General features: G+C 34.7%; 1 protein-coding gene across 3 annotated transcripts in view; it reads right to left on the reverse strand.

Annotated features, from left to right (window-relative positions):
• Positions 1 to 4,803: 4,803 nt before the first annotated feature.
• Positions 4,804 to 16,932, reverse strand: part of HYCC2 (hyccin PI4KA lipid kinase complex subunit 2) — a 68,035-nt gene continuing 55,906 nt past the window's right edge. For 2 of the 3 annotated variants that reach the window (XM_082841867.1, XM_082841868.1), the window contains 3 exons: positions 15,009 to 15,096; positions 12,379 to 12,538; positions 4,804 to 7,345 (listed from right to left, as the gene is read on the reverse strand). In XM_082841867.1, coding sequence (XP_082697993.1) covers positions 6,744 to 7,345; positions 12,379 to 12,538; positions 15,009 to 15,096 — 850 coding nt within the window. In that variant the 3' untranslated portion in view covers positions 4,804 to 6,743. Of the gene's footprint in view, positions 7,346 to 11,478; positions 11,647 to 12,378; positions 12,539 to 15,008; positions 15,097 to 16,932 lie in introns of all 3 variants that reach the window. The other variant, XM_082841869.1, reaches the window with a different exon arrangement.

Raw genomic sequence — 16,932 nt, forward strand, 5'->3', positions numbered from 1 at the left:
CATGCCTAGCCTATTTAAATTTTAACCAGCACTATTCTCTGAATACTTGAGAAGTTTATACCAAGCAATAGGTTGATGCTCGTTAAAAGACAAACAAAAATGCAAGAGCTGACCTATACAATCTATATCCTTTTATGAAGCAAACATGTGCAAGTGGGATATTTCCTGTATACTTGTCCATTGTGACAGAGATCAGACTACCTAATGTTACAGCAGTAAAAACTTTTCAGAAATTGTAGCTCAGGAAAGCCAAATTATTATGAGAAAGTGGGGAAATAATCTGCATCATAAAAACTTTTCACTTAACCAGTTAAACTGAATGTAAAGCCAGCATTATTTTTAGAATAAGAATCCACTGTAGTTAATGAACTTACTACAAATATTTTAAAACCAACAAAGAATATTGAACATATCTCTCAATTCAGTTTGGATGATAAAACTTAAAAAACCCCACAAAAACCTACATCAGTAATTGTTAGAAAGCCAATCTTCTTTTCTAAGATAGCTGATCAACACATTCATTATTTTTTAATTACCACCTGATATGAAAAAAAAATAATACATATAGCCTGTTTGGAACATCAGTTAATATACTGTTTTATATTTTCCCCAAAAATCATTATTTAATAGTTTAAGTAAATCCATTAGTTCTTATTAAGCTATATATTTAAAAATGAGCGTTTCAGCTTTCTGAACCCAATCCTGTTTTTCTGCAAAGAAAAAAAAAACAATACCCAGAGTGATCATGTACATAAATATGTAAACATACTGTTTTAGCCAATATCATATTTACTAGATATAATTGACATTGCCCATTTAAAAAGATACATTTCCATAATTTACCCAATTTTATTTTTTAAAAGTCACAATATCATACAATATGCCAATTTTAGGAATTCCTCCCTCCTCCTTTTATTTAATACTGATGAGCAGAATCCTCAGTCTGAGTTAAGGAGACATGAAAATGTGCCATAAGAAATAATATTTGGACTTAACCTTTCACTGGTACTTTTGCTGGAAGTATAAATGTTGACATTTTACCAACATGATAAGAAAACCTCAAATGGAATCTTGTAAGTACTGTATATCTGTTCCAGATGGAAGGACATTTCCCCCAGGGCTAGAAATCAATCCTTTATGTTAATGGGGCCTCATTCCTTAACAGTTAGGTACTCCGAAATTCGTATTTGGTTAATACATTTTCTTTGGTAAATTTTGTAATTTATGAAGATGTGAAGAACTTCCTCTGATATAATTAACACGGCACTTTTGACACTCAAATACAGCAAACCAGATTGATATCAATTCTGTAGTTGGGGATGGATTGTCCAATTAACTTCATTTTCTTTGAAAACAAAAGACTTTCTTTTTACTAAACCTACCTCCAGGTATGCAATTATGAAAAAAAGACTCATTTATACTTTAAGCTACACCTAATTCTAATTTTGGGAGTAAAATCTATATTAAACACAATAGCATAATAGAAGACATCCGAATGTGACTTAATTTGTAAACAATTTCTTAAAATCCAGAAACAAAACATAGAACTTACATATCTGTACTATGCTGCCAGTTATTTCACATCATTCCCAGCTTTGTGCTAATGTCTATCCTGAACTGTTTGCTCTTGTGTGTATTTCTCATGTGACTAATGGCAAAGACTACAAAATACTGAAGAGATTGAAGTTAACCAAAATTCTGTTGTTGTGTGGTCAGGTTCAGAAGGAATGTACCTACATGGGTAGGGGAAGGTTGGATGATATGACTCCTCTAATTCTAATGGGTTGAGATCACCACACAAATTTCTGGCACCGCCAAAAATCTAATATAGTTTAAGTGCACATTGGTTGACTCTTTGAATAATATTTCCTATGTATGTTCAGTGCCAATGATATACCCATTAGGTACACAACACAGGTAATACTAAAATTTATGTCTTACATTTATCAACATGACCACCTTGGCAATGGAAAGTTGTAGCAATCTGGTGACTCATGATTTTTTTTTTAGCATGTTAACAGTTTTACACTGCATTTCATCTTCTTATAATCTGGCAAATATTCTAATATTTAGAGTTTAAGCTATCAATTATTTCTAATTGGTTTGCAAACAATTTGTTTCTAAAAAGCACTTTAAAAAAATTAAAGTATTACAAGTAAGTGTCTCAACCGACTTCGTGGTTTGAAACATGACAATAATCATTCAACTTGAAAGAGAAAAAGTCTCAGGTTCAGACTGTTTAACATAGCCATAGTATAGAAAAGTTGCTCTGAAATTCTTGTAGATTTTCTGACCACTGGCATGGCCTTTAAACATTTTTAAACTGAAAAACAAGTATGTAACTGAATACTGATTTAAAAAAAAAACAAAACCATAAACCTCACTTTGTAATCTAAGATCAGAAATGGAGAGATCTTCCTTGCCAGTGTTTGTATAAATAGTGTACTACCCACTAAAGACAGATACTAGTGTTTCTATTTACAAATGAATATGCAGAGAAGTAAATGAGACAACTGATTGTCAACAACTAAAGTACTCAAAAAATGGACCCATACTAACCTATCCAAGTGAGGCAGCAAAAACACCCCACTTCATTAAAATAGTCACAAAAATAGTGCAAACAAAACAATCTGAAAGAAGTTATTCTCAGTATTCCAGTGTCTAATAAATAATTATAATTACTTTAAAACTACTAAGTGGAGTTTGAGAATGTAGGTTGGAAATATTGAGCTTATATAGCTGAGACTACTGCAACTAAGATATTTTATCCTGTATATACACTTTAAATGACATGGTCACCATTCTGTTATGGAACCGTAAGCTTCACACTATATACCTTTTTCAATTACATAAGGAAATACTGCTGTTACCTATCTGCTCTGGGCACAAATAAGGTCCAATCTCTTTACATTAGAAATTGTGGAATCAAATTTATTTAATCTTTACTTTGTAATACTCCACTGTGCAATACAACTAACTTGCCATGTAGGTGACTGTGAAAGCTGGCTGATTCAAAAATTACTTAAGATAGCTAGAAACACTGATCAAAGTCATTTCATTGGGTTTATTTTTGCATTTAAATAAATCCCCAGAAATATAATCAACTATAAAATGGCAGCATTCAACTGCTATGTGGCAGAAAATAGTAAGGCATAAATTAGAATAAGAAAAATGTATCTATCCTTATATCTGTGGTATAGATACCTACATTTCCAACACTTCCCCATCTATGTTTACTACTCTACATTTTTTTCTGGATTTAATACCTTTCTTCACATGCTGTATTCACCAACTACTAGACCAGAACTGTAAAGAAGCTACAGAAGTGGAGAGTGTTACATTTACCATAGGACAAGTAAAAGGAGGCAGTGGGGTGTTAATACGCATTCAAAGGGAGACAGGAGTTTAATTCTGGCTCTGCTTCTTAGTTACGTGACTCTGATCACATTACAACCTTTCTGAGTCTCAGTTTCCTGAGGATGGATATGGAGGGGTGGGTGCTGGGAGACTGGCTAGATTATCTCTACAGGCTCTTTAGCACAAAAATTCTGATTCTATAATAAACAGGCACAGGAGCGTCATCAGGAGGGTAAGAATGGTGGTAGGGGTCAGGATTTCAAATTAGAACCATCAACCCCCTCCAGATTCTCAAAATATTTTTATATTTAAAAATCTTACTTCCAAGGTAGCTTTCACTTTACACTTGGTTTGTTCTAGAACACGTAAATGTTCTAGTAACATGATTTCAAATTAATGTCATAGGGAAGAGTTCCCAAAGCTTTCAGATATTTCTTTGTATTTTTAAATCAAACCTGGCATAGATGGCATCAATCAAATTGTTTTTTATAGAAAACAAGTATTTTCTCCCTAACTAGCTTGTCCATAAATGGAAGAACTTTTTAAAATGGAAATTAGGAAGTATAGAAACAAAAGGTTGTTAAAGGATAAAGCGTGAATATTGCTGGCATATATTTGTAACAGCTGTATATCTGAAAACTATTTTACATTAAATGCCAATAAATAATGCAAATGAATATCAAAAATCTCTTAGAAAATGTGACTATGGTTTATGACTGACTCATTCCATTTTAACTATATCTTGCACAGGAAATCTGTTCTAAGACCCCGAATGCAAAATTTGAACTAAATGAAATGTTTCTTCTTTGGGGCCAAATTATATCACTTAAAAGAATGGAACACAAATGTTAGAGGATCATGAAATATTAACAGCTATGTATATGTACAAAATATATACGAATACACATAGAAATAAATGAAATTCTCTAAGGTGAAAGTTTTTCAGAACCAACTTTTCAGGTATAATATAAGATTTCTAACAAACCAGAGGGAGAGCTTATTATATTTATTATAGCCTTTGTTGTAATCTGGTATTATTTGGTATTTTTTTGTGCTTTAACTAAAATCATGCTAGATTTAGATGCCAATAAATGCACAATGTGTTGAATTAAAAACAACCCTTCAGTCTCTTAAATCAACCAGACATTTCTGCCATAAAGTGAGTGATCTCCAGCCATGGCCAAGACCTCACCCCCTGGTAAGTACAATGCTCTTTTCCTTTCACACCTGAAACTCCGTATGTTACAGACCTTTACACCTCATTTATTTTGTTGCTTTTAATTCATTTACCTGACATCCCTTAAATTAAAAGAAGTAAGGGATATCTAAAATATTCTTTGTGATTTATACATATACACACTATACACACACACACACACACACACACACATATATATATATACACAATCAACAAATCTCTGTTTATCAACTTTTAGCTTTCCCCCGGACTTTGGCAATGTTGTAGGTAATAGTTCAGGTTCTAGTTTTCCATTTTCATGTGAGCTGAAAAATATTACACACCACCAAATTCAAACAAGCATCTCACTGTTCTTATAAAGATTCTAACAGAAAGTCCCTTACAAAAACCTCTTACAATAAAAGGTGGGGGGGGGGGATGGGTAGATTTTTAGGTGTGAAAAAAACAAGAGGCATTTTTCTGGTTATTTTATTTATCAAAATCTATTGTAATTTTAATCAGTAGAGATAATATTTTAAACTTTGTTAATTAGGAGAATACTTGCTTTCTATAAATTCAGTATATTTTTCTTTCACAACAATAAAATAAAAATGTCTAAATGTACAAAGCACTAATCACTCTGACATACTGTGTGGAAGAATGTATAGCAGTTCAAGTCACAATACACTGATTTTCAAAAACCAATATATTTTCTTCTATTTCAATCAAGCATTAGAGCCTGAGACCCAAAAAAGGTCATAAAGAAACCTTATCCAACCAAATCAGAACTAAAAAAAAAATTTTTTTAAACCAATAATGCACTTTTGTAGCCTCTTAGTACAGTTACCAAATGCTACTTACATACATTCAACATCTAGCTTACTGGCATGATTTTTTATAAAAATGAGAAACTTTTGCAGATATATGATTAGAAGGTACACAAATTGCATTACATTAAACACAAAGGCAGTGTGGTCCTTTTAGGAGAAATCAAGTCAGTACCCCCTGGTAGAAATGTTCTATAAAAATGTGTCACATTGAAGCGTCAGTGTTTTCAGCCAATTATCTGTCCCTGATGTATTTCCTTGGAGTATATGATCTATCAGGACTTCAGGTTTCTTAATCCAAAATATCTGACTGAATTTAGGTACATCTAGAAAGCAGCTGAAAGGGTTTCTCCAATAGTCTGACATCACAGAAAGTGGGTTGAGAAATCCCTCTCTTTACCTGAAGACGTACCTGTTCTACTTCAGTCATCAACAGCTCACAAAGGAAAAGAAAAAAAACAATCAAAACTTCCCCTCACACACAATCCCACACAAGCTAAACAAAAACTACCCCCTCCCCCCATAAAACCCCAGCACCAAAGTGTCAATCATTCCTGGGAAATAGAACATGCCCCTTGGATTCTCTGATTTATTAGCTGTTCAAACTTGAAGGACAGAAATGACCTTATGTCCTTGGGGGGAGGAGGGAAGACATGTTAATAATGACTATAGAGCCATTGAGAAAGTGCATTATCTATTACACAATCAACTTCGAGCCCTGTCCTCCAACAGAGGTGGCTACAACTTGATTTAAATGCCTCAGTAATTGAACATTGTGTCCTCGAGATAAAGGAGATGGGGGAAAAAAGAGCCACCCTCGTTTTAATGAAAAAGTGCAGCAGTCTACCACCTTTCCCCATGCTTCTCAAGAAAATAATTGCACAGACTCAGAGAAGTCCAAAGTCATAGCAGAATCTCTGAGGCACTCCTGGTTAAGAGAGAAAAAATATGACCCAGTAATCTTCATAGATTATGAGAACAAACCCGTTTTTTTTTTTTTTTAAACAAAAGCTGAAGAATCATTCATAGGGATCATATACACCATTTCCTCTAACATAACCTCAGTCTCACAGTGTTGAAATGGGACCGATCAGCCTACGATGGATTGCACTTCACCCAAGGAGAAAGGAAGGTGTGGAAAACACAAACATTTTCTACTGCTTCACAAACACATTTACAAGGAATAGGTGAAGAGAAGATATAGGAAGGAGGGAAAAGAAAACCTTATTGCTGTTTCCATACAAAATACAGTATGAAGATACCTAAACTAAATCAAATCTGTTTATGATGACCAATATTTTCACAAGTGGGATGAAGTGTCTTCTTGCACATGAAATGTTCAGTTTAGAAGGTAAGCAGAAAGATGAGAGAGGATGTCAAGACTACACCTGGGATATTAGCTGCATATTGAAACTTGGGGATCGAGACTGCTTGGTTAAGGGAGCCCCTGGGCTGAGGAGCTCTTTACCTTCTCCAGCTTGACCTAGCCGGTCTTCCTGCAGACTGACAGTTGAATATCGATTAGCATTGTTAGCTGCTAAATTAGTAACACCCTCAGTGCCAACCCCAATGCTGGTACTTGCTTGACTGCCATTTACATAGTCAAACGATTTACTTGAGGAAGCACTGGCTGTCCGGATTAGACTTATACTATTAGTTTTTGGCACCACCTGGCCAGCAGGCAGGCTCAGGTGTTTCTTCATCGGCGTCAGCTCAATTGAATCTACACTAAGATCAGTTGGTTGCTGTACATACTGCCTGCGAACTACTGAATCTCGAGGGCTCTCACTGGATTTGATAGCAGAAGTTGTTTCTTTATCCTTGGCTGAACGCCCAGTTGCTACTTTCCTTAAGTTTCCCCTCTGAGAAGAGGAGGATGGTTTGGTCCCAATTGGCTGGCTGCTGAGGGAAGCCCCTGATGAAAATCCTTCATCTGCATCATTCAGGTTTACCGACTCCTCTCCTCCATTTACACCCTCAGCACCTAAAAAACAAATCAGACAGACTCAGCAATAGCTAAATTAAATAAGAAGTAGCTGTGAATAACAACTCAACTGACCTTATCTCCTAGGTAATGTTTGCTATAGGTCAGCAATGGCCCTTGCTATCAACACTTCCCCTAAATAATTTAGGGGAAGAAACCTTAATCTAGAATTCTAATGTTATTCATTCTATTCATTTAGCTTTAATTAGGCTAGCTTTTGTAAAACTATCCACAAACAAACCTAGCATACTATCAATATTTAGACACACAAAACAACTTAGGGTAAAATACATTTTGTTACATAAATCTTTATGATACACCTTGTCAATTTGAGGTGACCATATCTATTTAAAAAAACAAAAATTTTTCCTCATATCTTCCTTAACCTATCATAAAATAGAACTTACAAATGAGACCCCCTTCTAATTTCAGTCACCCAGAATAATGTCAAAAACTCATCCCCAAACCCTTTTTAACTACAATGAAATTTTATATTTATTCAACAGCTAAGTGCTTCTAAATGGCTTTAAAACCTTTAACATGGAACTAGTACATTTTCTAACTCTAAACTAAAAACTCTAGATTGCTTCCAGTAACTTCATATTCACATTCTGTCTTATGAAAATCTCTACTCACTGGTTTCCATATTTTCTTGATCGATTAATGTGAAAATATTTGATTATCAGAGAGCAAGGGTAGGGAACCAGCAGGGATACTGAGGAAGAATTTTTACTATTTTATAATATATAAATAATATATACAATAATTTTTATATGATGTATTTCTATAATATTTTTTAGTATTTAGAGATATATTATTGTCGGGATCACAAAATACTATAGTGTCTCATTACGTTTCATGCAGAAACTGCAGTTAATGAAAGAATCCTTATCTTGGGATTTTGTAAGAAAGGAAGCATATATAATATATTTAGCTTGGGGTTTCCAGAAAGCCCAATTCTCTTACTGAAAGTATGATCAACATTCTCTTAGAAAGTAGAACATTTGTTTCTTTCAAAAACTGATAGCAGTTTGCTACCTTTTAAATATGTTTACCAGACTGTAAGAAAGTTAAATCTGAATCTACATACAGATATCAATATTATAGTTAAGGTAAAATGTTAGGAAAAAAATCTGAAAAAACATTACTTTGAGATACAAGTTACCTAAGTAAAATATACATGAAATAGTTAAACACAATCTTTATTTAACACAGTACCTGAAAAAAATAAAAATGTTTTCTCATATGGATTAGTTATTTCTTTGTTTCAAAAGAATAATGAACTAGGCTATCCTTAAAGCAAAAGGCATCTTGTTATTTCCAGCAGTTTAACAATCTTTATTCATCATGCAAAGCCATATGAAAATGCAGCTGACACCACTTCTCTCAACCCCTTCTTCAAAAGAACCGTATATAATATACAGCAAAACAAAACCTTTATATTTATATGACATAATCTTAGCAATTTATTTACAATTACTCTAAAGAACTCCACAATGCCCAAGAAAAGACAGTTACTGGTTCAGAATTAATATCAGTAAATATAAAACTAGGAGTGAACAGAAATGTATCATTGGGTATATATATGGTTAGGAAAGGAGACTGAGAGACTTAGTGCTAGCTTCTGAATCTTGCCACATGCAGATCTGACGCCCAAGCAATATGGCCATAAAGAGATGATGATAACATAAAAACCACCATGCAAGAGAATCTACTGATATTTTATATACTAAGAAATGCTATTTCAGTATAGTGGAACACTGAATATACTTTAATCATAAGCGTTGTCCTCAGTTTAGTAATAACTTTAAATTCAGCTTTTAAAAGTCACAACATAAAATGTTACTTCACAATCGGGATAAAGGTAGGTGATGGGCTCATATTCTCCCTTCAATTTCAACATATAATAAATACAACTTTAACTGTAAAACTATTTAAAACCATTAGAAAACATGTTTTCTTTTCCTTTTTCTTTCTTTCTTTTTTTGGCTGTGCCACACAGCTTGTGGGATTTTAGTTCCCTGTCCAGGGACTGAAATTGGGCCCTCGGCAGTGAGAGCACAGAGTCCTAACCACTGGACCACCAGGGAATTCCCTTCTTTTTCTTTTAGAAGACCAATTATTGATGCTAATCCAAAAGCTCCAGAAGACTTCAGAATTACCAAAACTTTTCATAGGTTTTAGCAATTTCCATATTTCTGTTTAAAAAACCTCAAGGAATAAAAAGGCAATTGTGTCTAACAACTTTTTTCCTTTCTAATTTTCCCCCTGGGTGATAATACTATTCATGATCCAAAGATGAGGCAACCAAAAAGGATTTTTAATGAACTTTTCTATTTATGTCTGCCTTTCCTTATAAATTAGCTTTTACTAATATTGATTTAAAGCTACAATTAAGCTAGATTAAAAGGGAAAATAATTTGAGAAATTTCAAACACACCAAAGGGACTCATTCCTCTTTCTTTGTGGCTACACCCCACCCTCACAAAGTGAAACTTTACCAGTAATAGGAGATATTAAAATAGGATGTTTTAACATTTAATAGGATATTTTAAAGGAATTCTATTTTGATTTCTTTTTCAAAGTGTATGACTTATGATTAACAGGAAGAAATGTTTCTACCTAATCCCATACTTTTTAGAATTTCATCAAGTGTTAATGTACTTCCGTTTAGCACAAATACTCCAATATTCTAACAATGGTAGTAGATACACGTCAAGTGTCTCATTTAGGCATCAAGAATGTGGAGAAATAGACTGTTGTTCAATTTAGGCCAACTCTGAATTCGACATCTATTCATATACTTATTTTTATGCATTATACAAGATAAAACTGACTCCCAGGGATAACATAAAGAGATACAGAAGAACGAAAAGGGAAGGCTGCGTCTTTCACACGATTCTTTTCATAGCACCAACTTCTTTGTGTCCCTAGATCATGCACATGCAACAATGTTAAATGAAGTAAGGCCAATCTGGGCAAATGGGCAAGGGAACAGAGGGTAGATTTAGATTCTTACTGAGCATGCTCAAATTTCTAATGCACCAAAAAGCAAGAGATTTCCCTAAGGTGGAAGGTAACTGCTTCATGTATGTTTGGTCTTTAAAATAAGTAAAAATATGTAACCTATTTTAAAACTTCTTGCTATATTTCATAAATTAGTGTATAGCTTCCACAGCAGCAATATATTAAATAATGAAAAACTATCAGGCCACAGTTCCCTCTTTCACAAAACCACCTTCTATGGCATCACATGTAAAACTGCAAATACTTTCCTATCAGAGAGAAGTATTCTTTTCCAGATAGTGGTCATGGGTGTGGTGGCAGGGGAGGGGTAAAAAAAATTCTCATTTGAGATACCCACACTGTAGAAAAAAGGATCTGCTAGGATTTATAACCTCTAAATAATACATTTCAATTCTGTTTGGGAGCTTTATAAGGCAATCATTATTTACAATAAATGATAAAATGTAGTGTGCACCAGGACAGCACATTTATAGAGGAAAGATGTAAGTAGTTCACTAGTTAGACCCAGGCAACCTGACTCAACGATTATAAAAAGCCAATCAATACTTGTTTATTCTGTCAAAGAGATAAGAAATTCTTGTTAATTGACCACCCTGGGACTAGAGACAAATCAGCTGGCTCCACTTTAGTCCAGTTTCTCAAAGATAATGTGTTAGTGCTTTACAACTCTCCTCACATATTTTCAAAAGAATACATTACTATATAAATGAAATTGATGCATACTGACTAATAAGGCTCATGTCCATTGGGTGCATTTTTCCTTTCCTGATGTTAGAATAAACATGCTCAGTAATGAAAAAATCCCAAGCATTTGCAGACCTTTTGGAGACAGGCCTCTCCCTTGTTAGTAGCCATGCCAAGCTGTTCTTTAGTTACACAGGGATGCAGACTCCAGGCCAGCACAAATGGTAACTAAAGATTGTACCTGACCTGGTGCTAGCCATATTGGGGGGGGGGGGGGGTGCACTTTGCAAGGAGGAGCTAATATACCCTGGGGTAGTGGAAACACACACTAGAATGGAAAGATGTTCTGCTTGGGGACAGAGAGCCAGGATCCTTCTCCAGCAACTGCCTCACTGACTTTTGCCTCCTCATCTCTGTCCTACCCTCTGTTGTGGCTGCTGCTGAGTTGGGCTCCGGTGAGCCGTGCTCAGGAGTCCTGCGCACCAGCACCTCCCCCTCTTGCACACGTTTGATCCCTAGGTCAGTGGAGCCGTGTTGGATCGGGGAGCCAGGAATACTCGAGTCAGCCTCGTTTGAGAAGTCAAAGCCATCTGGGATTCAACATATAAAATTTTAGTGCTTTTGTGCTGCTCTATTCTTTTCTGAGCATTTTGACCCAGGCAGATAAGAGAATGTATATATGGATATGATATAAACGCAAACATTACTTATATAGTTACATGTGTGTGCACAGCATGCACACACATAAGGTAGCAGATGAATAATGTGAGGTTTGCAAATGAATAGGAGAGAAAAATAGAGATCATTAAAACGGCAATTAATATCTCTTAGGCAAGACAGCTTGACTATTCAAGTACCATACGCCTATGAAATACTGCTGGACACAGCACTTATATGAAAAGAAAAAGAAAGATAAAAATCAATTCTTTTGTGGATGGCTGTATTATACCATTAGTTTGGCCAGTTATATAGTTTTCTCCCACAATTCTCATACAGGCACCTTTTTTCCCAGTATGGTAACAGGCTTACAGAAATTTCTTTCCTATTGTTATTACTAGTTCAAAAAAAGACAAAAATTAACTTGATCTTATTTTCTGTTTTAACATTCATAAAGCAGTCTAAATAACATCTTTCTGCTTTATAAAATATATATACATATTTATATTAAAATGAATTCAGGTATTTAAACCATTTTCTAGTGCTATTTTTAACAACTAAACAATTTTACTGTAATTACATAAAGTACTATAATATCATGTGCTAATATAGTCTGTAAAAACTTACTTTAATCCATGAGTGGGCTGCAGGGATTTCGTACTCACCTTCTCTCCTCCATCTATGGCGACGGATTGAAGCTGTTGTAATCGCAGTCCGAGAAATCCTCGGCACTGTTGGAGTGACTTCGACTTTAAGTACTTTCTGGCCTTCTTGTGAAGAATCAGGAGCATCAAATGGTAATGAGTTTTTCATGGCATTGGCAACCTAAAATGATAACATAAGTCTATATATATTTACACCCAATATACAATTTATGCTTATTTTACACTTCATGTTTCCCTACTTTTTAAAATATGTACTTAAAACATCTATTATAAAATATACAAGCATAATGTGTCAGAAATGTCTGTATCTCCACTGGTGTATATTCTTTTAGGCAGGCTTTAAAATGAGAATTCATTTAAAATAATGTGAGTCACACACCCCCATCGATTACTTGAAGTTGTTGACTTTCAAAGAGAAAAAACACTCCAAAGAAAGAAAAAGTGTTTTTAACATTTGAACCCTGATATAAGAAAATTTAGAATAAGTTTCTGATTATTCAGATGATAAATAACATGCAAAATTTAATCTATAATAAAAAAATTAGCTTTGTTTCCATGAGGAGAAATTTTCCCTAAACACGTCTGGCATTTTGTTCCACCACTTTCTGTTCTCCATGGAGGAGAGTGAGATATGTGCCTGGAGCGTAATCACCATTGGCTGCTCCATGTTTCCTGATTGGGTAGTCCTAATCTAGCAAAGACCTTAAGCTAGAGGACTGTTTGCTCCCTCCCTCTCCACTTGGAAAGGACAAGTGAAATGCAACAACCTGGATACCTGTGCCTGCTCTGCCAACTCTCTCCAGTGGGCTGTTCCAACATCCAGACGAAAGTGTAGGGAGTGAAGTCTTTCAATCTAGCCTTTATCAGCAATAAAGATGATGCTTGCTTTTCTATCTACCAACTATTTTATCTATATCACCGGGCTCTATTTTAGAGAAAAGGAGTGTTACTCACTGGGTCCCTTGGAGACCCCTAACAATAAAGGATTATTCTAGAACTACAGATTACTAATCTCTCTACTTATATTGCCTTGGAAATGCCACCTCTAGTTAATTTATAAGACTTACAAGGATAAAAGTATGAATTTAAAGAGGCTCACATGCATGGTGTTATTATCATGATATAATTTTTTATCTTGTTGTCCATTTGTTTTTTGGTGTTCTTTTTGGCTGCACCGTGCAGCTTGTGGGATCTTAGTTCCCCAACCAGGGGTCGAACCTGGGCCCTCGGCAGTGAGAGTGCAGAACCCTAACCACTGGACCACCAGGGAATTCCCTGTCCATTTGCTTTACAGTAACCTTTAGGGTTAAATTAGGGATGCTGACATGAGGAAAAAAAATTCAAATATGAAAGAATTAATGTAAATGTTACTTCAATAAATTTATATTTAGCTTAAGATATAAAAAATGATATGAAGAAAAGGCTTTAAAAATTGTACTCTTAAATTGCTGCAAGTAAAAATACATAAATAATATTTAAAAAATACCATTATAAAATACTACAAAAAGCTTAGAAAACACAGAAAATTGCAAAGAAATAAAAACTATCCATAGTTGAATCACCTAGACAATTATTAGCATTTGTTTTGTTTCCTTAGTCCTGTCTAGATTTAAAAAATAGTTGTATACTGCTTTACCACTTAACACAGCTAAAATGAATTTTCAAACATATAACTTCATCAAGTAAATAACATAACTTAATCATTCTCTGCTGTAAAATGTTTAGAGTTCTGATTCCTTTGCAGTTAAACTAACATTGATCTAGTGTTCACAACTCTTAAAAAAAAAATTTAAGTAGTTTCTTGGGAAATGTTGCTAGACATGGGAAAGAAAATACGCACACATTACCAAACTGCTTCTGCAAAGGGATGATCAGAGTTGTGTCATACTGTTACTGGTAACATAGAGAATGTCTTCCTTACTCTGCTACTGGATGTTCACATTTATTTTTTGATTGATCATTTATCCTTTGGAGACATATTTATTTTGTGGAAGAGTATGAAATTTTTATATAGAACAAAATATTAATTGGCTTTTTCGTCATGCCTGTTGATAATATTTTTCTCAATTTGTGTACCACATATTAATTTTGGTTTTAAAAAACTGATGGTTTAGGGAATATCCGGTGGTCTAGTGGTTAAGACTCCGCACTTCCATTGCAGGGGGACATGGGTTCAATCCCTGGTCAGGGAACTAAAATCCCAGATGCTGCATGGTGCGGCCAACAAATCAAAACAAAACAAACAAACAAACAAAAACTGATGGTTTAGAATTCAGATGTTTATGTAAGGAAAAAAAAATCAACCTTTTTTGGTGATGTGTCACCATCACTAAAGCTTAGAAAGTCCTTCCTTCTCTAGAAATTTGAGTAAATATTTATAACTTTTCTTCTTTCTTTTCTTAAAGGATTTTAAGACATTTAATTCTTTAATTTATCTGAACTTTATTTTGATATGTTATAAGAGGACAGGATCTAAACCAATTTTGTTTTCTCTCCAATTGTTACTATGGAATAAATCTCTTTCCCTCAATGATTTAAAATGCCTCATATATTACATATTGAATTTTAAACCTACTAGTGCCCTTTTCAGGCACAGGAATGTTTAATAAAAACTAAATATAACAACTTACCAATAACGGTTGAGAAAAGAGTTCTAGCTGAGCTCTATAAATGATGTCATCAAGGACTTCCTGGCCAAGGTCCCATTGTCCATTATACCTATGGAGAAGCAGATTATTTACTATCTTTAGAAAATATCTCTAATTTTCAACAACCATCTTTTCTATTCTTCTATTATTTTGGTTCTGTAACAAGATTTTCACGTTAATTTGTGCATCATTTCATTTCTTGGTTATAAGAACAAAATGAAGATTTCAATACTAACATTTAAAATATTTTACAGGACTTCCCTGGAGGCTCAGTGGTTAAGAATCCACCTGCCAATGCAGGGGACATGGGTTTGAGCCCTGGTCCGGGAAGATCCCACATGCCGCAGAGCAACTAAGCCCATGTGCCACAACCACTGAGCCTGCGCTCTAGAGCCTGCAAGCCACAACCACTGAAGCTGCATGCCACAACTACTGAAGCCCGCGCACCTAGAGCCCGTGCTCCGCAACAAGAGGAGCCACCACAATGAGAAGCCCGCTGCAACGAAGAGTAGCCCCCACTCGCCACAACTAGAGAAAAGCCAGTGCACAGCAATGAAGACTCAACACAGCCATAAATAAATAAATTCATTAATTAAAAAAAAGAAAGTCATGAAACTTTCTAAAAATAAAATATTTTACAGATGTCTCTACATATTAATTGGTTTTTATCATGTGTTGATATTTAGGGTGATCTATTTAATGCATTCATGAAAACCTGGGTTATGAACTACGTAGAAAGACATAGAGTTCCATACAGAAAACCTGACAGTTTTTAGTCTTCAATTTAAATGATTACTTATATTTTGGCTATTTTAAAAGTACTGAAAGGACTATGAACAATTATACATCAACAAACTGGACAACCTAGAAAATGGATAAATTCCTAGAAATATACAACCTACCACGACTGAGTCATGAAGAAATAAAAATCTGAACAGACCCATCACTGTACCCACAGGAGATTGAATCGGTAATCAAAAACCTCCCAATAAGCAAAAGTCTGGGGCCAGATGGCTTCATGGGTGAATTCTACCAAACATTTAAAGAAATAATACCAATCTTCAAATTCTTCCAAGAGTGAGCACTTCCATATTCATATCACAAGGCCAGCATCCCCCTTATACAAAAATCAGACAAGGACACTATAAGAAAATTACAAGCCAATATGCCTGATGAACATAGCATAAATGCAAAAATCCTCAACAAAATATTAGCAAACTAAACTCAACAATTCACTAAAAGGATCATACACCATGGTAAAGTGGGGTTTATCCCTGGGATGCAAGGATGGTTCAACATCTACAATTTAATCAATCGTGATACACCATATTAACAAAATGAAGGATAAAAATCACACAATCATATCAATAGATGTAGAATAAGCATTTGACAAAATTCGAAATCCATTCATGATTAAAAAACTCTCAAAAAAGTGGGTACAGAGGGGATGTAGCTCAACGTAATGAAGGCTATACATGATAAGCCCACAGTCAACAACAAACTCGACAGTGAAAAATGGAAAGCTTTTCCTCTAAGATCAAGAACAAGGATGGCCACTCTCGCAACTTTTATCCAACATAGTACTGGAAGTTCTAGCAAATCAGAAAAAAAGAAGTGAAACTGTCTCTATTTGCAGATGACATGATATATAATACAGGTGACCCTTGAACAACTTGGGCTTGAACTGCACAAGACCACTTATACGTGGATTCTTTTCAATAAATACCAACTACAGTAATACACAATCTGTGGTTGGTTGAAGTGTAGATATGGAAGGCTGACTTTAAAGTTATACTCATATTTTCAACTGTGCAACTGGCACCCCTAACCCCTTTGCTGTTCAAGAGTCAACTGTAGAAAACTCTTAAAACTACACCAGAAAACTGTTAGAATAAACAAATATGGT

This window comes from Leucopleurus acutus, assembly GCF_964270905.1.
Source record: "Leucopleurus acutus genome assembly, chromosome: 6".
Taxonomy (NCBI): Eukaryota; Metazoa; Chordata; class Mammalia; order Artiodactyla; family Delphinidae; genus Leucopleurus; species Leucopleurus acutus.